The following is a 22,257-nucleotide window of genomic DNA, read 5'->3' as shown; positions in this document are numbered from 1 at the left end:
CCCCGCCGCCGCCGCCCCCGCCGCCGCCGCCGCCTGCGCAGCCCGGCCCCGCCGCGTCCCCGGCGGGCCCCCCGGCACCTCGCGGGCCCGGGGGCCGGCGCGCCGAGCCATGCCCCGGGCTGCCGGCGGCGGCCATGGGGCGGCACGGCGGCGGCGGCGGCGACAGCGGCAAGATCGTGATCAACGTGGGCGGCGTGCGCCATGAGACGTACCGCTCGACGCTGCGCACCCTGCCGGGGACGCGGCTGGCCGGCCTGACGGAGCCCGAGGCGGCCGCGCGCTTCGACTACGACCCGGGCGCCGACGAGTTCTTCTTCGACCGGCACCCGGGCGTGTTCGCCTACGTGCTCAACTACTACCGCACGGGCAAGCTGCACTGCCCGGCCGACGTGTGCGGGCCGCTCTTCGAGGAGGAGCTGGGCTTCTGGGGCATCGACGAGACGGACGTGGAGGCCTGCTGCTGGATGACCTACCGCCAGCACCGCGACGCCGAGGAGGCGCTCGACTCCTTCGAGGCGCCCGACTCCTCGGGCGCCGCCGGCGCCGCCGCCGCCGCGGGCGCCCACGACGCGGGCCTGGACGACGAGGCGGGCGCGGGCGGCGGCGGCCTGGACGGCGCGGGCGGCGAGCTCAAGCGCCTCTGCTTCCAGGACGCGGGCGGCGCCGGGGGGCCGCCGGGGGGCGCGGGCGGCGCGGGCGGCACGTGGTGGCGCCGCTGGCAGCCCCGCGTGTGGGCGCTCTTCGAGGACCCCTACTCGTCGCGGGCCGCCAGGGTGAGCGCGCTCTCGGGGCCCCCATCCCCTCGCGTCCCCCAGCGCCCCCACCCGCGGGAGCCTCCTCATCCCGGCCCTCAGAGCCCCAGCCCGGCCGCGGCGCCTCTTCTCCGCCCCCGGCCCCTGCGCGGAGTCTCCCGTGCTCCTCCGAACACACCCCCCTGCCCGGCTGTCCCCAGATCCCCAGAAGATGTGTCTCCAGCCTTCAGAGCCCCCCAGATCCCTCCGAACCCCACTCTGCCTCTCTAGGCCCCCCTGGACGCGTAGAAGTTGCCTTCCCCACCTTGCCTGCTCCCCTCCCGAGCCCTTCCCCAGTGTAGTCTCGTGAGCCCTGCTCAAGCACGTTCTCCCGGCCGGCTGGCCAACCCTCAGAAGACCCCTCTCTAGCTCTCAGGGTCTGCACTGTCCCGGACACTCAGAACACACTCCCCTGTGCCCCAGCCCGGGGAACCTGCCGGTCCCCACACCCCTCCATCAGCCCCTCTCCTGGGCCAGCCTCTCCCAACCCAGACCAGAGTCTTCCTCTGGCCCCCTCCCCACCGCTGCCCTTTCTCCCAGTGTCCTGACTATTCTTGAGCACTTCTGTTTCTTCCAGCCTCAGAGTCTCAGAAGACACCCTCTCCCCCCCACCCCGCCCCACTCTGTGCCGCTTGGACCCTCTGATCCTCTAAGCCACTTGCTCTAGCTGCGACATTGCCCCCTCCCCTTCACTGCAACCCTGAGAGGCGTGGGTGCTCTTCCCTCCTGGGACCCTCCAGCACCCTCCGTGTTCCTGTCCCTGCTGCATCCTCCACACTAACTCCCAGCCCAGACTTTCCCGGAAAGCTCCAGACTTGTCCCAAGTCTTTTCCACTCCTCCTCAATGTCTCCAGCAGAGTCCTGAGCTCCCTCGATGTGCCTTTCCTCTGCCAGGCCTTCCACGGGTGCCCCAGAATTGCTTCTTCCTCACACAGCTTCTCCCTGCCATCCCTGGGGCTGCACAACCCACTCCCAGTCTCTCCAGAGCTTCCCAAGCCCCTTTCCTAATCAAACCACTTTCCCTCCTACTCCAGAATCCCACCTAGCCTCTACCCTTGGGACACCCCTCATGCTATCAGTTCCCCAGACTTCCTCCTTAAAATAGCTCCTAATTCTTTCTGTCCTGCCCTGGTATCTTTCCACACACCCCCCCCCCCCCCAACTTCCCCTTAACCCTCCAGTCCAGAGCCCAGGACAGGGCTCCTCTGCTCCCTGCCAAAGTGAGCCGAGAATCCCCCCCCTCCCTTGTCTCCCTCCAAATTACAGATTTCCCCCCAAAGCTTTCTTCACCTCACCTCAAAACTTTCCACAAACATTTGTAACTTCCCAAACCCAATAGGTACCCTCCCCTCTGATTCTGCCTTGAATCCCTTCCTCTTCCTAACTTCCTCCCAGAGTCAGAAGAGACAGTTCGAATAGGGGGAATTAGAAAGTTCGAAGTAGAAAGAGGAGCGATTGCAGGACCCCCCCCTGCCCCCCCAGCCTCCTGGGGACCCAAACACCCGGAGGAGCTGGTCGGCCCCCTCCCCCCACCGTGCCGCGTCCTGGGCCGGGAAGGACGCGGAGCCGCAGTGCCGCATTCGCGCCGGGGGAGGGAGCGAGGGGGGGGCCGGAGGCACCGCATAAAGTTTGGTCCCCGGGAAGCGCTGAGTTGGCGAGATTTGGGGTTGAGTGGGGGGGAGGTGGGAAGGAGGAGTTGCGGCAGGGACCTGATCCCAAATGCCCCCCGGGCCTTTGCGGTCCCCTTCTCCCATGACCCGGGGCGCCCTTCCCCCTCCTGACCCCCTTGAAGGGTGCTGGGGTGCAGCTTGGGGTCCGGGACAACTGTGGGGGGATTACTCATTTACTCCATAATTTATTTATTTATGTATTTATTTACTTATTTGTTTGTTTATTTGCGTGTCCATAGTATCCCAAGCGCTTTCTGGTCTCCGAGTGAGATGACTTGAGAGTCGGGCGCTGAGGCCAGAGAGAAGTGGAGGGTCCCCCCCTCGCCCCACCGCTCCCGGTGTCCTAACCTCTCCTCTCCTTCTTACAGGACTCCACGCTCTCACGCCCCTTCTACTTTTGCGCCATCTCAGAGCAAGGGGTTAAAGCAGCCCCCACGCTGTCCAGCCTCTGCAGCTGCAGCGGGCGCCCACCTTCCCGCTAGGCGCTGGGCGGCCGGGAGTTAACCGAGCTCCTGGCCCGCGGCCTTCCGCTGGGAGGCGGCAGCACTGCGGCTGCGCGCCGCCTGCTCGGCTCCGGCCGAGAAGGGGTTAAAACCGGTCCCAGCCACTGCGGCTGCGCGCTCCGGCGGGGGAGCTGTCCGCGGTGCTGGCCGGCCCGCGCCCCGCCCCCAGGCCCGGCCGGCCCGCCCCCACTGCGGTGCCGCAGCCTGAGCCTCGCGCCCGGCTCGGCGGGGCGGGGGAGCACCGGGCATGCGCTCTGCGGCGGCCCCTGGCCTCTTAAACCACTGCAGAGAAAGGAGGGGGGCAGGTCCGGAAGAGCCCGGGCTCACCCCGAGTTACTAGATCCTCTTTGCACCCTGGCCCTAGTCCCCGTCTCTTCTCAGTCCTAGACTTTTCCTCTGCTCACTGGAGTAAAGACTCCTCCTTGCCGGGACACCCATCCCCTGCTCTCCCGGGACCAACCCTCCGCTTCCCCGCTCACCACCACATGTTTGGTGAAGCCCGCTGTTGCCTGCAGGGGCCTGATCCCCACCCCCTCGAGGTTTCCACCAGAACCCGCACCACTTTGTGCAGTCCGCGGTCCTCTCCCATCCCGGAATCACCCAGGTGCCTCACCCCCGACTCCCTCCACCTCTGACTAACGCCCCTCATCTCTCTGTAGCCCTAGCCCTGCCCTGTCCTCATGTCCATACTCCTGAACCTCCCTTTCCTCATCTCTAGTTCCCCATTTTGAAATCTTGATCCTTTACTTTCCCCTTCCAGGTCCTAACACGTTCCCCATCTCCCCTCTTCCTGCCCCCTCCCCTCCTCCGCCCTCCCGTCCCCCTGGGTCCACTCTTGTGCCGTCCTCTGGGTGAGGGTCTTCCCCAGCCGTCTCCCTTTTCTGGGGCCTGGACATTGGCCTTGCATCCTTAAGCCCTGGCCCCTCCCTGAGGCCTTGCAAAAGAGCCCCACTAGCTGATGCCCCCACACCCTTTGGGTCCATCAAACCAGCCCTGACACTGTCCAGCCTCTAGAGCGCAGATCTCCTTGCTGAGTTCCAGACACCGAACCGAGCTCTTTGGCGATAGTTATCTGACTTAATACAACAATTCTGGAAAAAAGAAATCAAAACCCACAAAACCCCTGAGCTCTGGAAAGCTTCATCTCCTGACCCAAATTAGGGGAAAGTCGGGTCCAGACCCAGGCAGTCTTACTCTCAGCCACCTCGTGATTCTGCCTCGAGCCCATCTTCTCCCCAACTTCCCTCGGCTCCAAGCCTGGCCCCGACGCCTCCGAGGCACAGAGAGTGTATGTTCTTAGTCTTCCCTCCCTCCGTTAGCAGAACCCTTGGACCCTGCCAGTGAGCCGAGAGACAGGACACAGGAGCAGGAGGGTGCGTGAGGCGGTCTCCGAGGACAGGCCGCCGGAATGACTTTTCCTAGAAAAAGTTGCCTTTGCCCCATGTCCTGCTGCTGCTGGGGTCGGCTTCTAGTCAGGGGGGAGCTGCCTCTGGCCCGTTCCCTCTCTCTTTATGAGCTCTAGAGAGGAGAACAGGACGTGGGAAGTGATGAGGCCACTGGGTGGGGTCCCCTGGCTTCCCCCGGAGCTTGGGGCTGGGTAGGGAGGGGCTTGTGGAGGTGCCTCATCGACCAGATGTCTGGGTCACCTGTCGCCCCTCTCTTCCGCCCTGTCCTGCAGTATGTGGCCTTCGCCTCGCTCTTCTTCATCCTCATCTCCATCACCACCTTCTGCCTGGAGACCCATGAGGGCTTCATCCACATCAGCAACAAGACGGTGACCCAGGCCTCCCCGATCCCCGGGGCGCCGCCGGAGAACATCACCAACGTGGAGGTGGAGACGGAACCCTTCCTGACCTACGTGGAGGGCGTGTGCGTGGTCTGGTTCACCTTCGAGTTCCTCATGCGCATCACCTTCTGCCCGGACAAGGTGGAGTTCCTGAAGAGCAGCCTCAACATCATCGACTGCGTGGCCATCCTGCCCTTCTACCTGGAGGTGGGGCTCTCGGGCCTCAGCTCCAAGGCCGCCAAGGACGTGCTGGGCTTCCTGCGGGTCGTCCGCTTCGTCCGCATCCTGCGCATCTTCAAGCTCACGCGCCACTTCGTGGGGCTGCGGGTGCTGGGCCACACGCTCCGCGCCAGCACCAACGAGTTCCTGCTGCTCATCATCTTCCTGGCCCTGGGCGTGCTCATCTTCGCCACCATGATCTACTACGCCGAGCGCATCGGCGCCGACCCCGATGACATTCTGGGCTCCAACCACACCTACTTCAAGAACATCCCCATCGGCTTCTGGTGGGCCGTGGTCACCATGACGACGCTGGGCTACGGAGACATGTACCCCAAGACGTGGTCGGGGATGCTGGTCGGGGCGCTGTGTGCCCTGGCGGGGGTGCTCACCATCGCCATGCCCGTGCCCGTCATTGTCAACAACTTTGGCATGTACTACTCGCTGGCCATGGCCAAGCAGAAGCTGCCCAAGAAGAAGAACAAACACATCCCCCGGCCCCCCCAGCCCGGCTCGCCCAACTACTGCAAGCCCGAGCCACCCCCGCCGCCCCCACCGCCCCCTCACCATGGCAGCGGTGGCATCAGCCCCCCGCCGCCCATCACCCCGCCCTCCATGGGGGTGACTGTGGCCGGGGCCTACCCTCCGGGGCCGCACACGCACCCCGGGCTGCTCAGGGGCGGGGCGGGCGGGCTCGGGATCATGGGGCTGCCGCCTCTGCCGGCGCCCGGGGAGGCTTGCCCGCTGGCCCAGGAGGAGGTGATCGACATCAACCGGGCAGGTGAGGACGGTGAGCGGGGCGGGCAGGCGGGCGGCCTCGGAGGGGGGCGCCGCAGGATGTCGCCCGAGGGACAAGGTGGGCGGGCAGCGGGGAGGGCGAGGGAAGCCACAGGCGCACCGGAAGGGCCTGGCACCGAGAACCCGCGTTTGCTTGAAAGAGACAGTCTCGGGGAGACAGACTTGCCGCCGGGCTTTCGGGGGGACCAGGATGGCGGGGTCATCGGTTGGACGGTGAGCAGGCCCTAGAGACGGGGGAGAGAGGGGGCTTGCAGAGATGCGGGCGCAAAGGGGGTCTCCCCCGGGCTGGAGACCGAGGGCCGGTGGCGGCATCCGGCTCTCCCCGAGGCCATCCTGAGAAAGAGGTGGTCGCTGAGCGGAGAGGTGGGGGGCGCCCAGGGGACCGAAGCTCAGAGTCCAGGTTTTAGCAGACCCAGAAAGGGCTCGAAAGCTGCGAGCCAGGGCCAGCTGCCCCGGGAACAGCGGGGTCACTCGGGGCCCAGGGCCCCACGTGGTCTGGCAGCAGGACACGCGGCCAAGGGAGAGTTCGGGAAGCGAGGCGGGGAGGTGAGGAGGCTGGCGTGTGGCTGTCCGTGGGCCCCCCAGCCTGGGCCTCAGAGGCAGGGATTTGGGTGTCCAGGAGGAGGGAGAGGCTGGTGGGCCCCACCCCCATGCCGTAAGTAGGCCAAGAAAGGGAGCTGGCCCCCATCTTCTCCCTCAGCTGCTGACCCAGTTTCACACCAATTAAAAATAACTCGAGTCAGAGCCTGGGGGACCCCCACCTTCCCCCTCCCTCACCTGTCACCTTCCCAGCCCTTCCCCACCATGCCCTTTCCAGCGCTCGCGCCCCTCCCTGAACACCCAGCCCCAACCCCTGCGTCCCCTCCGGGCATCCCTCCGGACCCACCCCGGCCACCGCCACCCTGGCCCAGTTCTTCCTCCCCAGCACCCAGCTCCTGGCCCGACCGCCGCCCCGGGGCCTCCCCTGACGCACCTCTTCTCGTGGCCACCTTCCGGCCCCCGGCCCTGCCCTAGATGTCTCCCCGACACAGCCCGCCCCTGTGACCCCGGCCCCGGGCCCTGCAGCCACGTCCCCAGCACCTCGCCCCGAACTGTGCCCCTCTGCTGCCTCACCTGCTCCCAGCACCCTGCCCTCCGCGCCCAGGTGCCCCCGACACCCTCATCTCGCTGGTGGGGTCCCCACCGGGTGTTTGCCCACCTCACTCCCTCTTGTGTCTCTTTCTGGCCCCCTGGGGATGCAGATCCCCGCCCCAACGGGGACCCAGCAGCAGCTGCGCTTGCCCACGAGGATTGTCCGGCCATCGACCAGCCCGCCATCTCCCCCGAGGACAAGAGCCCCATCACCCCCGGGAGCCGGGGCCGCTACAGCCGGGACCGAGCCTGCTTCCTCCTCACCGACTACGCCCCTTCCCCTGACGGCTCCATTCGGAAAGGTGAGGAGCCTTCCGTAGGCCCCGGGGCCTTCCCCCCTGCCCCCCCTCTCCCGTGGGGAGGGGGGGGAGAGGGGAGTGGAGGGAGGCATCGGACTTCCCACCCCTCGGCCCCCAATTGCCTCTGTCCCAGAGCCCCCCCCCCAAAGTCTCCTCACCACTGACCCTTCACCTGTCTTTATTCCATCTCCATTCCCCCCCACCTGGACCCTCTGCCCTCTCCCCCCACCCCCAGCCACCGGTGCTCCCCCACTGCCCCCCCAGACTGGTGTAAGCCAGGTCCCCCAAGCTTCTTGCCCGACCTCAACGCCAACGCTGCAGCCTGGATATCCCCCTAGTGGACGAACCCCCTCCCCCCGGGGTAAGTAGCCCCCACCTCTGGTCCCCCATCCCTCCTGACTAACCCCTCTAAGAACATGCAGCCCCCACTGACCGAGACTCCCACCCCCTCACTATGAACAGCTCCATTCAGTTAACCCCCACTCCTGACACTGACCCCAGGACCTGCTGTGCCCCCCACTAACCCCCAGTACTAACCCCAGCCCTCCCCACTGTGTGCCGGACCTCCGTCCCCCACCCTCACGACTGACCCCCATCCTCATCCCCATGCACACCTCTCCCTGCCCCCCTCCCCTGCCTTGTGGATGAAATCCAAGCAAGAGAACTGGGTGGGCGCTTAGGACACTCATCAGGTGCAAGATGCGGGGAGAAAGCCTCAGCCCGATCCAGGCACGGGTGACGCGCCCACGCGTCGGGCATGGGCATTCAGCAAAGTCACACGCCCAGGAGCTCCCAGTTTGCTGGGAGACGCAGAGAGAGCCAGAAAGTCACTCCTGGAGGTGGTGCATGCTGGAAGGGAGGGAGCACAGGACATGCAGAAAGAGGGACATGCCGAGCTCCCCAGGGTGGCCTCCGCGAGGAACCCAGATCTGAGCTGTCCTGGCCATGAGCGAGGGAGTGATCTCATTAGACAGTGGCGCCGCAGGGGTCCCCCACCCCCAGCTAGGAGCAGGGGAGGGGCAGGAAGACTTTGTCCAGACCCCTGGCGGGACAGTCAGCTCTCTAGGCCCTGTGGGGACGGGCTGAGGCCCGGAGGACGGAGCAGGCGGGCAAGAGTCTCCATGAGCCTGGGTCGGGGCTGCAAGGATTGAAAGGAAGGAAGAGGCAGAGAGAGTCGGGGGTCAGGGGCCTAGAGGGGCGGGGCGTGGAGTGAAGAGGTAGTTGGCAGATGAGGACTTCCACAACCACGAGCGCGGAGATGGGCGCAGATTCCGCAGGCCTCGCGAAGGTCCGCTCACCCCTACTCGCGCTCGCGTGCGTTCACCCAGTCCTCAGTGAATCACCAAGGACTCGGCCCGGGCCCTGGAGGCCTGGCAGCGCGCAGAGCAGGAAGCAGCTCAGGCCTGACAGCCTCCAGCAGCGCGCAGCCCCGCGTCCATCTGCCCATCAGCTGCTGGTAACTCTTACCGGAACAGCCCCGGGGGAGAGTTGGCCCAGAGACGCGTGCTGCAGCCGTCCTGGTCGGAGACGGCGGAAGGCAGGCACATGTCGCTTCCTGCCAAGGGTTCTGAGAAATGCATCCTTGGGCACTTTGTCCTTGGGTGGACGCCAGGGAGTGTAATTGCACACACCTCGATGGTGCAGCCTGTCGGGGCCGTGGCTGGCCGGTCTAAGCGAAGCCTGACTGTAAACAAGTCGAAATAAATAAGTAAATAAAGAACAAGGTCGATACTATGGCCACTGCGGATAAGGGGGCCTGGGAAGGCCTTTTTGGAGAGGCAACATGAAATCTGAAAGGCCAATAGATCCAACCAGGTTGAAGGAACAGCGTGTGCTAAGGGCCTGGGGTCCTGAGGTAGGATGAGCTTGGTTAGTTAAAGGAATAGCAAGGAGGGAAGCCAGTGACCAAGAGGGGACGGGTGCCAGAAATCGGGGTGGGGAGGAAGGATCATACGGGATTTTTGGCCACAGTGACCACAGGCTGAGTTTTATCTTTAAGGTGAAGGGAAGCCAGCTGGAGGAATTTGAGCCATCACTTATTCATTCAACAAACCGGTAGATTTTTTTCCTTAGAAATACAGAGCTAGAATCTGAAGACCCCCTACCTACAGTCTTAAAAAATGGCATAGTAGAACTTAGGGTCCCTCAGGAGCCCCTCCCCATCTAAAACCCCCTTGTTTCACAGAAGTTGAGGGAAGGCCATGCCAACTCCAGGCCACAGAGCAGAGAGGGACTTGAACCCAGGCCTCTGGGCGCCTAGTGCAGAGGGGACTGTCTGTTTCTTCTCCTTCCATCCTACCCCCACCTCCTTGGTGACCCCCTACAGCACCCTCCATTCTCATCTCATTACCTCCCCTCCCTGCCCCCCTCTCTCCCTCCCCCTGCTTGCACCCAGCCCCATTCCCACCCTGTCCCCCCACCCCTATCTGGATGGGCCCCCATGGAACTGAGGGCTGTAGGTGTGGGGAGGATTTGGGAATGTGGGGGAGGGCGGGAGGGGGTCTCTGCTTCTCTTGCCTCAGATGCCAAAATCCATTCATTGAACTCAAATGATGGCCGGAGCTGATGGGGCTGACTGAGTTCTCTGCCCTGGAAGTCCCCGACCCTCCCTCCTCCTCCCTGCCCTCCGCCTCCAGGACCCACCCCTCCTCCCAAGGCCCTTCCCCCTGGCCTGTCCCCACCTTCCCTCACCTACCCCAGCCTTCTCCTTGCTTCCTTTGTCGCCCCCCCCCTCAGTCACCCCGGAAGCTCCTTCCATATTTGAAGTCTCTGGCCGCCCCCATTTCACTGCTCCCCTCCCCCGGAAAACACCAGAGAGGAGGAAGAGATCCCGGCGTTTCTCCGTCCCCCCAACAGTGAGGCTGTGTTGGGGGGTTCCCCCTGACCTCCCTTCCCCAGCCGTGACTCTGTGTATTTCTGTCCCCAGCTCTTGTCACCGCCTGAGACCTCGCGAGACCCTCGGTCCCCCCCTGCCCCTTCCCCCCAGGTTAGCAATCGGGAATGGCGGGGAGGGGGTGTCCCCAAGATACCGGCCTTCGGACTTCCCCAGGCCCTTTCTCCTCTGGTCCAGATGCCCTCGTCCACACAGGCCCCTTGGCACTGCCTAGAAGAGCCTAGAACTACCCCCCCCCCACCACCCAGGACAGGGGCTCAGGGAGCCTCAGACACGCATGCGCGCCCCAGCCCGCCCCGGCAGCTGTCAAGACGGATGACCTTCCCGGCCCCCTTCAGAGAGACCCCAGTAGAGCCTCCAGGGCGCGCCTGCCCCCTCACTTCTGGGAGCTCTCCTCCTGGCTCCCGGGGCACCCCTAACTTTTGCACCTCGCAGCCCTGCACCCCACCTTTCCTCTCCCTACATCTAGAGAGCCCTCGCCCTGCTCCCCTCCAAGCCCTCTCCCCGGCTGCTCCCCCACATGCATTCCACCTGAGCTCCCCCCATGCCCCTGCCGCCCACCATCCGCCTTGCTGCCCCCCACCTCTTGCCTCCGATGAGGGCGCCAGTGGGGGGAGGGGAGGGGGGCGGGCCGCGGTGGGGAGGGCTGGGGGGTGTGGTGGCGGCCACCTTCCTCCTAACCCCGAGTCTCTCCCCCTCCCCGTGTGTGCGCCCTTCTCCCGACGCCGACTGCCTGTCCGGTGGGTCCACTCTCTCCCCGCCCGGCCGCCGCTGCGCCCCCTCTGCCGCCGCCGGCCGCCTCGTCCGTGTTGGCGCCTGTCTCTCCCCCTGCCCCCCTCTGTCTCCGTCTCCTCCATCTGTCTCCCCCTTTCTCTCCCGCCTCCCTCTGTCTGGGGGCCTGTCTGTCGGCCCCCGCCCCCCGTTTCTATCTCCACGCTTCCCGCCCCCCCCCCCCAGGTTACGAGAAATCCCGCAGCCTGAGCAGCATCGCTGGCCTGAGCGGGGTGTCCCTGCGCCTCGCGCCCCTCGCCACGCCCCCCGGCTCTCCCAGGGCCGCCCGCCGCGCGCCCCCCACCCTGCCCTCCATCCTCTAGCGCTCCCCTCCCCCCTGTGGGGGGACTCGGGGGTGACAGGGAAGAAGGTCAAAGGAGCTGGGGGTGGGGGGTGGGGGAAAGGGTTTTTTAAAAAAAAACACAAAAAGTCATTAATAATATGCAACCGAGACGACGACGCCAGCAGACACCCCCGGGCCCCTCGCCCCCACCTGGGTCCCCAGGATGGAGGGGGAGGAGCCAAGCCCATCCCCGTCCCCCAACTGCACCCCGACAAAGACAAAGCCTTCTCAGGTCTCCACGAGCCATAGGACACGCCCCCCCGCCCCCTCGTGTAAATACGTCCCGATGATGCCAACCACATCTCGGGGCACCTCTCCTCCCTCTGCATGCGCCCCCCGACCCGGACCCCTCTAATTCCACCTCAGCAATAAGCCGCCGGGGCTGCATGCCAGGCGTCGGAGGGACCGGCGCTGGGGGGGCGGGGCCGCCGGGGGTCTCCGCGCCCCGCCCTTTGCCACCCCCGGAGGGCGACCCCGCGCGCCTTGATTAAAAAACAAAAATGAAGCGACCATGCGGGGGAAGGCGGAACAGCCGCCCCAGCCAGAAGCCAGAGCTGAGCTCAGATGGTGGAGCGGGAGGCAGGGGGGTGGGCTGCGGACAGCTGCTCCCCAGCCTCGGGGAGGCGCGCTCTGGTGAATTTCACTCTCCGCCCCCCGCCCCCTATCCCCCCCCCCCCCCCCCCCGGGATCTGCTGCCTCTCCTCTCGCTGCATGGACCCAGACCTCCCATCCTAGCCTTCCCGGGATGATCTGGCCCCAGCACCTATCAGCCCGCCCCCCGCACACTCCCAGGGCTTGAGACCTGCACCAGAACTCCCGACACCGACCCTGGCACCCCGCCCCCCCAGGGCCCCACACACTCCTAGGACTTAGCTCCACACTCAGATGCTGCCCGCCCAGGCCCACTCCCGCCCCTCTGGGCTGCATCCCAGCCCCTCTCACACCTCCAAGACTTGGCCCAAGCCCTCCAGCTCACTTTCAGCCTTTGGGATGCGCCAAATCCTCCCCACAACTCAGACATTTCCTGGACACCCCCCAGATCCTCAGGCCTGCGCCCCCCGCCCCCAGACATCCCCAAACCTCAGACATCCACCTCAGGTTCCCCTGACGCTAGACTTTCCAAGATGGGATCAACCTGTCTGCAATTCCAGGGAACCCGAACTTCCCAGGGCTCCCCATTTTCTTATGGCCAGCCCTGCCCCCGACCTCCGAGGGGTGCCCCAAAGGTGCCCTCTTCGTGGACACCAGTGTTTCCCGGAAGGTCTTATTTGTGCCCCTGGCGATGCGCTGGGTTTTAGGCCGCGCAAGTATAGACGCTTATTCTTAAGGTGTTGCCTTTCCTGGAATTTTTGCACATAAGCCGGTAAGTCCAGCTCCTGCTGCTGGGTCGGGACACACGTCTGCTTAGGGCGGACACGTTTCCCTTGGAAGCAGAGGCCGGGCGAGTGGAGGGACATGGATTCCGAGACGCTTGGGAAACTCCTCGGTGGCCCCCCGGGCTGGCACCTCAGCCTTCCCTCGCCTCGCCGCGCTCGCGGGCGGAAAATCAGCTCTCACGTCCCATCCTGATAGGATGCGCTACCTCCCCCAGGCCAGGGACCACACTGGTCCCAGAATCCTTGGAGGACTCCCTTTTGGAGCTGGGGGCCCTCGGAATTAGCCACCTCCCTCCCCCCGCGCTCCCGCGGCCTCAGGAACACCCCCACCCGAGGGCTGGGGTGTCACTGAGCACGATTCTTGATGCAACGATTCCTATGCAAGGGGCATTTTGAGCCCCCCCATCCTTCCCTGGACCCTAAACCCTGGCGAATCAGGGGTGAGGGGTGGGGTGGGTAACGGTGGGATTGGGGTGGGTCGGGGCAAAGGGCTAGGGGCTCCAGACACCAGGGTACGGGGGGTGGGGACCGATTATATTGCCAAAGGGTTTAACTACTTTAAAAAAAAAAAAAGCCCCCAGATTCCCCTGACCCTCACGGAAGCTGAACGGTTCAGGGAAAAAGGGGTGAGGGTCTTTTCCAAAGGGTACGGACCTCTTCCCAAGTCTCTCCCTGCTCGCCCACCTGCCATAAGTACCCAGCTTTTTAGTTAAGCTTTTAAAAATCACCACGATCATTATAAACCTCGACGACACGTGCTCCCCGGCCCCCCGCCCATCCCCCAAGTCATCAGCGTGGGATTCGGGGAGGGAGAGAGAGCCACAGGGGCTGCCCGTCCCGCGCCCCTTTTCCCCCCCCGGCCGCCAGGGTGCCCGCAACCGCACGCATGCGCTGCATGACGCGCCCCCCACACGCATGTCGCGCCCCGCCAGCGCTCCGGGAACGCACGGACACGGGGCGGGGGGCGGGGGGCGGGCGGTTGGGGAGGAAAGACAGGCGGGGGGGTCTTCCTGTGCTCAGCTCAGCGGCTCCTCCCCAACACACACAGCAATAAGTTTCACTCCAACGTGGGCGGGGCGGGCCCGGCCTGCCGTCGAGGGGGGCCGGGGGAGGGGCGTGGCGAGGGGGCGCTCTCAGGGATGGGGGCGGGGCCCGGAGTCAGTGTGGGGAGGGGAGGTCTGCAAATCGTCCAACTCTGGTGCTAACGGCGGGTCTTCTCAGCCCACCCCCAGGGCAGGGAGGGAGGGGTCGGCGCGGTCCCCCCCCCAGCCTCCCCCACGCCCACCCTGGGTGCATGAACCGCCCGATGCAGAAGCTGCCGCATGTCAACACCCCTCCCCAAAGAAAAAGTGTCATGTCCCCTCCCCACCCACCCCCACTCCCCCCCCAATAAAAGTTCCTTTTCATTTAAAAGTGGCTTCTCGTTTGTCCCCTGGGAAGGTCTGGGTCTCCCAGGGGTGTTTTGGGGGTTAACAGCAGGCTGCATCTTTAAGTATTCAAATGCCAAAGATGTGCACTTTGGGGGTTCAGGCAGATTGCCTTGATCGTGGCTCTCACCTGATGGGGGGCGAGTACCTGCCTCAGTCTCCAAGCTGTAAAGGCAGGGACCTCTGAGAGCACCTAGGTTCTGGGTTCCTAGTGAGGGTGACTAGTCGCAGGGGTGGGGTAAATGTAGCGGGGTCCCCAGTGTCCGCTCAGGGGCTAAGAACCCCACACCCCTCATTGATGATTCTGAAGCGAGGCTCGGCATGTCCAACTTCTCAGCACCTGTGTGTCCTTGGGCGGGTCTCTCGACCTCTCTGGACTCACTGCCACGGGGCTAAAAAGGGCGGATGGGGCGCTCGACCCCTTCTGCAACGATCTGAGCGCCAGCCAGGTGCGAGGCGCCAACTGCTCTGGAAAGCAACAGGCCCTTCCTCTCGGGCCGAGCAGCTGGACGCAGACACGTTTCCTGCAGCGCGGCACAAAGCCAGCAAGGGGCCGATCCTTTGCACTTTCACAAACACCTGCAGACTGGGCCCGAGGGCCGTGGCACCTCTCCGGGCGGCTGGGCGCAGGCTTGGCGCGGACACTGATGCTCCGAGCCTCGGTTTACTCACCTGTTTAATGGGGGGAATGCCTTGCCGGGAGGCTGGGGGGAGGGGAAGCGTCATTTCTCACGGAATGCATGGAACACAGGGGATCCCGCTACGGGTGCAGCCGGCATTGCAACCTGCAGGCTGAAGAGGCGGGTGTCCCTCCGGCCGCATCCCAGACGGCGCGCCCCGCCCCCGCCCCCCGCCTTGCAGAAATACACGTGGCCAGCAGGGGGAGCCCGTCGGGGTCCGACTTTATTCGGGCCTCCAGCTGGGAGTTGGGGGAACTCCTCCAACCGATTCTTCGGGAAACTCCAAATAAGCCGTGATCACACCAGTGCACCGAGAAGGTAGGGTGGCGCAGCGGGGGCGGGGGGAGCAGGGGCTGAGGTGGGTCCCCTCGCCCTGCCCCTCTGCAAGGTCAAAGGTGGCTGGAGCTTGGGCCTTAGGCTCCAAGTTGGCGGGTCAGGAGCTGAGTGGAGACACCAGGGCAAGGGGAAGCCATGGTGGGGGTGGGGAGGCGCGCTCCCTTCTTGATCAAGATCATCAACAACTGAAGGAAGGATGGGGAGCAGAGGGGACCACAGCTTGTGAACGACACCCCAATTTCCTCCCAAGCGACAGTCCCAGTCCGTGCCGCCCTACACCTGTTTAGGGGGTCACAGGGAAGTCTCCGGGTCCCCCTTGGGGCTGATAAGTGCCATAGTGCCAGAGGGTGGCACCGTCTCCAAAGTGCAAGCCAGAGGGCGGGTTTGTGGGGCGGGTGCCCTAGGGGCCAGGGAGGGCGGGGCTGGGCGGCGGGGGACAGGGTGGGGTCACTGAGGGGGCCCAGCGGCCGGCGGCCCCTCGGGGTCCAGGGACTGGGGCCCAGACCCCGGCTCCGCCTCCTCCGGCTCCTCGTCCGAGGCCACGCCCTCCTCCAGCCGGAACACCTGGCGCACCGTGCGGGTGGTGAAGGTGAGCGGGACGCGTCTGCGGAGACCCCGGGAGGCAGAGTAAGTGGAGGGAGCAGAGAGGGGTGAGGGAGACCGGACAGCAATGGGGCGACGGGCAGGTGCAGCCGCGGGAGCAGAGTGAGAGGGAGGCGGGGAGGCGGGGAGACGGGCCTGAAGGGCGCGGAGCTGGGGAGGGCGGGGCAAAATGGCGGTGCAGAGAGCACAGGGAAAGACACCTCGGGCCTGGCACACACAGCCCCCCCCACCCTCCCCGCATCCCTGCGGACCCCATTTTTTCCTTTTGCTGCTCGCGGCAACCCTGCCCTATTGCATCCCGGGGGGTGCTGGGGCGAAGCTGCACGTGGGCAGCGCGGTCATACCGGATCCGGTTCCTCAGCGTCGCCGCCTCCCGCTTCAAGGACTCATTGGACTCTGTGATATCATCCAGGTCCCGCTGCAGCCTCCTGCGGGCAGCGTTGGCCCGGGACGCTTCCTCCTCAGCCGCCTCCACCTGGCGCTTCAGCTGTTTCAGCCGGCTGGTCTCCTTCTCCAGCTTGAGGGAGCAGGGGGTGAGGTGTAAGGTCATCTCTGGGTTCCATCCTGGGCCCTCTTTACTCTGTCCCATGCCCCCTTCATGCTGTTCTCCTTTCCTGACACTCTCATACCAGCCACCAGCCCAGGGCCACCCCCACATGGACTCACAAAGGGCTTTGTAAGCTCATAGCTGACCCTGGCCTTCCCATCCTCAAAGCCTTCACAAGGCTCCCCAGTACCTACAGGGTGCTGCCCCAGAGCCTCACCAAGGTGTTCCAGGCCCTGCAGGGTCTCCCTCCCACAGACCCACTAGCAAGACTGTTTTCACCAAGACCCTTTCCAGACGCCGCCATCTCTTTTTTCAAGGAGGAGGCACACACATCATGCTTTCTGCAGCCCCTCTGACTTCATTTCCTGTCACTCACACCCCTACCTCATCCTTTTCTCTATCCATACATGCCTGCTTTTTGCTCCAAACTCACCAACTCTACTCCAGGGGAATTGCCATTCCCCATCTGCTTGATCTCACCCATCTGGTCTCAATTCAAATGTCACCTCCAGCCAGAGGCTTCCCCCAATCTAAAGACGATTCCCCAATCCTCAGGGTGCCCTTCCATCTTGGTTATCTTTTCTTCATAACCCTTGTCACAATCTGTAATTATGTTTGTTTGCATATAGGTTCATTGTCTTTGCCTGCACTGCAAATGTGAGGGCAAGGGTCTTTTCTACCTCCAATTCCTAGCACAATGCCTGGCAGACAGTAGCGGGGGTGTCAGTAAGTGTGTAATGAATGCAGAATAAAATGCAGTAGAGCTTTTAAGGGCACAGTAATTTGGTCCAGAGCTGATGACCTGGTATCTGATCCAGGCTCCTGACTCTATGACTTTGGTGCAAATTATATCCCCTTTTAAAATTTCCAGTTCCTCACCTGTAAAAGGGGGCTGGTGAGAGAATACAAGCACGTATTTTTTAAAGAGCACTAGTATAGAGCTTGGAACACAGTTAACTGCTCGATAAATATATAGGGCACTGACTGTGGCTGGAGTGCTAGTGTCTGAAACCAGTCTCAGTTTTCTCAGTTTCCCTTGAATAAGAGGGAAAATAATGGTACCTATCTCAGAGGGTTTTGATAAGAACTAACTATGCCACCCGTGTCTTTACTGCAGCACCTGGTGCACAGAAAGCACCCAAAAAACATCATCTGTGGTTATTTTAGACCTGGTCTAGCCTCTGACTAGGGTTTTACTTCTTCCCTCTCCTGGCTGTCTCAGTTTCCACCAGGGCTTTCCCAGATTCCAGAATTTATGGATCACAAAGTTACTGATTCTGCCTCTACACATGTGCCAAGGATACCCAGAATGGTATTTGCCCTCAGTTCCAGTCTAACCCCCAAGTGCCTCTTGTGATGGGAACTCGTTGCCTCACTACTCCTCCCCCCAGATGCCACGCGTTAGTCCTCAGCCAATGGTTCCCACGACACTAGCTGCTCACCTGGTCCCGGAGCTGGTCAGCCACTCTCCGCTCCTCTTCCACCTGCAGCACCAACTCCTTAAGCCGCTTTTCAGACTTGCGCATCAGCTTTCCAGAAAGGAGGCGCTCCCTGAAAAGAGACATCCAGAGGGGCGCTCACCCGAGGTGATGTCCCAGGACCTGGTCCAGTGGCCACTGACCTGTCCTTTGACTGACCTTTGCCCTCTTCTTACCTCATCTTATTCTTAGGTTCCTAGGGCCAGACACTGGACCCACCTATCCTTCCTGCCCTCCTCTGTGTCCTCATAGCCCTTAACCTCCAACTCAGGCCTTATCGTCCCCTCCTGGCCTGGAATTTTCCTTTTCTCTCTGTCCTTTCTTTCTCATCTTCCTTCTCTAGTGGTGTAGAGGTGTTTGGAACTCCCTGAAAGCCCAGAGCGCCATCCTCAATCATCTTTGTTGCTCTCTCTCCTTCTCACTCACCCTTCCTTGCGCAAGCTCATCTGTGCCCCAGGTTTCCATGACCAGGCTGGGATCTGCCACACCTGTCTCTTGAGCCCAGCCTGGCTCCACCTTCGTCCAGAAGACCCTGTGTGGCCCTGGACCCAGTCTCTCCTCCCAGGCCCAGTTCTCCCTTTGGATTCCCCATGATGCACCAGATCAGATGCTGGAGCCATCTTCTGTCTCCTGACAGTATCAGACACTAGCAGTAGCTCAGATCAGGCAGGGGCTCTCACTAGTCCATGACTTCCATGGGGCTAGGGGAGGGCAAGCAGTACACTCTTCATATATGCTTGCTAAGAACTGGAGGCAAAGGGAACTTTATACAACTTTGGATACAAGACAACACTTCACCAGATGACGGTATAGACACTGGTAAAGAGTCAGGCATCCTGGGTTTAAAGCCCATCTTTGCCTTCGTTTTCCTACATATAAAATAGGGGTGACAATGGTCCTCTCCGAAGGATGATGTGATATCAAATGTGTACAAGCAGTCGACATCCGACATATAGGAAGTCTCCAATACATGGGAACTGTTATTATTGTGACAAAATAGTATCGAGCAGAAGGAAAATCTGTTGTTAAGCTTGGTAGTATATATTTTTACAAGCACAGTGGTTCTTAACTGGGACTGTTGGGCAGAGTGTCCCTGGTTGTTTAAGACACTGGAGATGGAAACAGTTTCAGCCCTACAGTGCTGCTGCTTCCTGCTGATGAATAGGGATATAGGGTGTGATTTTGGGCAAAAGTGCAGTGATTTGTGTGACCACTAGGCAAGCGCAATGGAACAACGCCTAGGTTGACCCAGACTCCTGCCATCATTCAGCTGCCCAGCTCTGGGTTTCTCACATAAGAAAAATTTCTTGTGACAGAGCGATGCCTTGATTCTCACCCCTTCTGTATCTGGAACCTTGGCAATGTGACATTGCAGCTGCTCCCATCAAGACGTAAAAACTATCCATTCCCTTAAATCAGAGCTTCTACTTGCTCTACTTTTTTTTTTTTTTTTTAAGATCCATCTATTTATTTATTTATTTATTTATTTATTTATTTATACAAGACTGGGTAGAGCCAGAAGCGTGGAAGGGTGAGAGAATTCACCAGAGCCAGAGTTGGAGCAGAGCAGGCAGAAGGACCGAAGTACACTGCTGAGGGGAGCAGTGGGCGGCAGGAGAGGTCTGCGCGCCATGTGGGACCCTCGCCCAGGGGCCAGGGATCGAACCGGTGCTGCAGAGGCTGCAGGCAGGCTCACAACCCAGCGCTCAACCGCTGCGCCACCCGGGAGGCCCTACTTGCTCTAGTTAACAGAATGTAGCAGAAGTGACAATGGACCACTTCCAAGACGCATTCAACACCTTTCCTCACTTTTGGAGCCTTGATTCAATGATCCTGGGCCAGCCTGAAGCAGACCAGTTAGCCCGGTTGTCTTAGCTCAGGCCTTCAAAGTGAGAGCCAGACAACACCAACAGAGCCATCTGGCGGCCCACTGCTGAGCGAAGATGTCTGGGTGGGGCCTTCAAGCTTGGATCAGCAGAACCTACTTGCTGCCCAAAGCATCTTAAATGGGACAAGAAATCCTCAAGCATTAATACCACGGGGTCTTTTGGATGGTCCTCAGCTTGATGTTGAACTCAGATCCCCTTCATCTCACTGACCAAGGTGGGGGTGCCCCCCTACCCTGCTTTCCTTTTCTACCTACCTGGTCTCATGCTCCAGCTGCTCCTCAGCCTGGGCCAGCTTAGACTCAAGGCCAGCGATGGTCATCTTCTGCCGGGCCCGGGACCCTGCATCCTCCTCACCCAGCCGCCCCTGGAGCTCCTGGATCTGCCGCTCCAGCTGCTGCCGCCCGCTCTCCGCCTTAGCCGAGAAGCTGCGCTCTGCTGACAGCTCTGTGGTCAGTGTTTCCACCTGCAGCAAGTGGGGAAGGTGTCATGGTGGAGGCGCCAGGTAGAGCCACGTACCTCTCGCGATGAGGTGAGTTGATGATTACAAAATGCATCCCACAAAGCATGATCTACAGTGAATTTTCAACAGAGGTCCCCTTGGATTTTTTCTATGGGGCTCATCAGCCGACAGCAATGGCAGCTCAGGGTTTTAACCTTTTGGACAGGTTTTTGCTATTTTCGTACGTCCGCAAGACGGTCACAGACTCGGCTATAAATGCCACCTCTGCCTGTGAATGAGTCTATTCCGAGGGTTATCACACGCTCATCTGCACCAGGATCACCTGGGAGCTTATGAAAAAATTTGGACGGTGGGGCCTCACGCTCCCGAGGTTCAGAGTCAGCATTTCTAGAGCGGGGCCTAGGAATCTGCATCCTTAGCCAGCCTCTCCAGTGGTTCCGATCTGAGTGACATGCAGGTAGATTTGGAGAAAGGTTGGCTTAATAAACAGTAGCTACTACGGGAGCATGTGTAAACACAGCGCTAATAATAGCCCCTGTTTATCTATTCGCCTCCTGCTCTGGACTTGGCCCTGTGTCGGGGACACGGAAATGACTCAGTTCGGTCTGATTCATACTGTGCTTCATTTCGTCCTCACAGGAACACCTCGATGGTGTGGTGACTAGCATATGCTCTTAAATATTTTTGGAGGGGGGGTTAAAATAAAACGGTGACACAGAAAGTCAAAAGCTGATCCAATGTCTGGCTGAAGAAAAGGTCGACTCCACCATCACCCCCATCTAGGTCAAGAAACGGCTTTGAGCCGGCAGAAGTTCCTTCGAGCACCCACCTAATAACCCTACCCACAGTCTCTTCTGCCCACCACCCAAATGGCACATCACCCTGACATTCAGGGTAGTGAATTCGTTGCTCCTGCTTGGAGTTTTATTACTCAAGACTGCATCTCAAGGGCCTATTGTCGAATCCCAAGTGTTAAAAGTGTGTGTGTGTGTGTGTGTGTGTGCGCGCGTGTGCACGTCTCTTAAGTCTCTTTTAACCCATAGCTCCCCGCCTCCGCCCTTGTGTTTATTTTCTGGCAACATAGGCGTTGTCTGACCTGACTTTCTCCTCTTAGGGAACTCGTGGGCTATGCAGCAGGTTGCTCTGGGTTCTGTTTCCCTCCGACTGGCAGATGGGCCAGGCCCATCCTTTTTGTCCTTTACTTACAGATTTTCAGGGTTCCCTATCATCTTATGAAGGGGGCAGGCCTGGTGGAATAGTGTCCCTCCAAAAACTCACGTCTGGAAGCTCAGAACATGATGCCTGGGAAAGCGGGCATTTGTGGCTAGTGAGCTCGGTGAGAAAGGGGTCACGGGGGATCGGGGTGGCCCAGGGCTCCTGCAGCTGGCAACAGGCACACAGAGAGGACATAGCGGGGAGAAGCCACGAAGACAGCCTTGATCTGACAACATGTGCACACCAGGCAAGGTCAAGGACGGCACCCCCAGAAATGGGGAGAAGCTGGGGGCTGGTCTCCCTCAAAACGAACCAACTCTGCACCTTCCTTGATTCTGGACAACCGCCTTCCAGAAAAGAGAAAAACCGACACCGTTGTTTAAGCCACCCGGTGTGAAGTCATTTGTCTTGGCCATACTCGGAAACTAATACAGTGCCTGTCTCATATTTTTTTCTTTTTAAAGATTTATTTATTTATACAAGCACTGGGTACAGTCAGAAGCGCGGGAGGGTGAGAGAATTCACCAGAGCCAGAGCAGGGAACAGAACAGGCAGACTGACGGAGGACACTGCTGAGGGGAGCAACAGACACAACAGGAGAGGTCTGCGCGCCATGTGGGACCCTCGCCCGGCGGCCGGGGATCGAACCAGCGCTGCAGAGGCTGCGGGCAGCTTTGCAGCCCAGCGCTCAATCGCTGTGCCACCGGTTTAAAAAGATCATGGTGAGCTTGTGCACTCACACAGATTGGATGGATTTGAAGCAACTGCAGTGATTGTCCTGGCTGAAGCTTACATGGCTCCGTTTGTCCCCTAAAACACCAGCGGTATTGTAAACCAAGTGCCCTCAGTCGAAGTAGGCAGTTTAAAATAGGAAGAGCCAGGTGCTTGGCAAAAGTGAGCTTATCACTTCTATGTGTAAATAAATTGCTATTATTTGTCATCTCTCTCACTTTTCCTGTCTTGCTATGAGATGTCCGTATTAGCAAGGCCTCTCTTCTTTAAAAGAATCTTGATCAGGGCCTCCCTGGTGGCGCAGCTGGTT

The 22,257-nt window shown here is 61.2% G+C and overlaps 2 protein-coding genes across 2 annotated transcripts in view; one reads left to right on the top strand and one right to left on the bottom strand.

The window, feature by feature from the left end:
• Positions 1-119: 119 nt before the first annotated feature.
• Positions 120-7,542, top strand: KCNC3 (potassium voltage-gated channel subfamily C member 3). Its single transcript, XM_037517039.2, is given in 5 exon segments — positions 120-773; positions 4,643-5,750; positions 7,009-7,200; positions 7,433-7,459; positions 7,462-7,542. Coding segments are annotated over 5 exon segments (2,040 nt in total). The 5' UTR covers positions 120-134; the 3' UTR covers positions 7,536-7,542.
• MYH14 (myosin heavy chain 14) overlaps positions 5,961-22,257 on the bottom strand; it is an 83,297-nt gene continuing 67,000 nt past the window's right edge. Inside the window, exons 39-42 of the mRNA XM_054697311.1 lie at positions 19,795-20,003; positions 17,616-17,724; positions 15,971-16,143; positions 5,961-5,991 (exon numbers count right to left, since the gene is read on the bottom strand). Of these exons, the coding sequence (XP_054553286.1) occupies positions 5,967-5,991; positions 15,971-16,143; positions 17,616-17,724; positions 19,795-20,003 (516 nt within the window). The 3' untranslated portion in view covers positions 5,961-5,966. The remainder of the gene's footprint in view (positions 5,992-15,970; positions 16,144-17,615; positions 17,725-19,794; positions 20,004-22,257) is intronic.

The sequence above is a fragment of the Talpa occidentalis genome, unplaced genomic scaffold (genome assembly GCF_014898055.3).
Source record: "Talpa occidentalis isolate TD23 unplaced genomic scaffold, MPIMG_talOcc4v2.1 talOcc4.17, whole genome shotgun sequence".
In the NCBI taxonomy this organism is placed as follows: domain Eukaryota; kingdom Metazoa; phylum Chordata; class Mammalia; order Eulipotyphla; family Talpidae; genus Talpa; species Talpa occidentalis.
The sequence above is the reverse complement of the archived record's forward strand: the minus strand, read 5'-3'. Positions and strand labels throughout refer to the sequence as shown.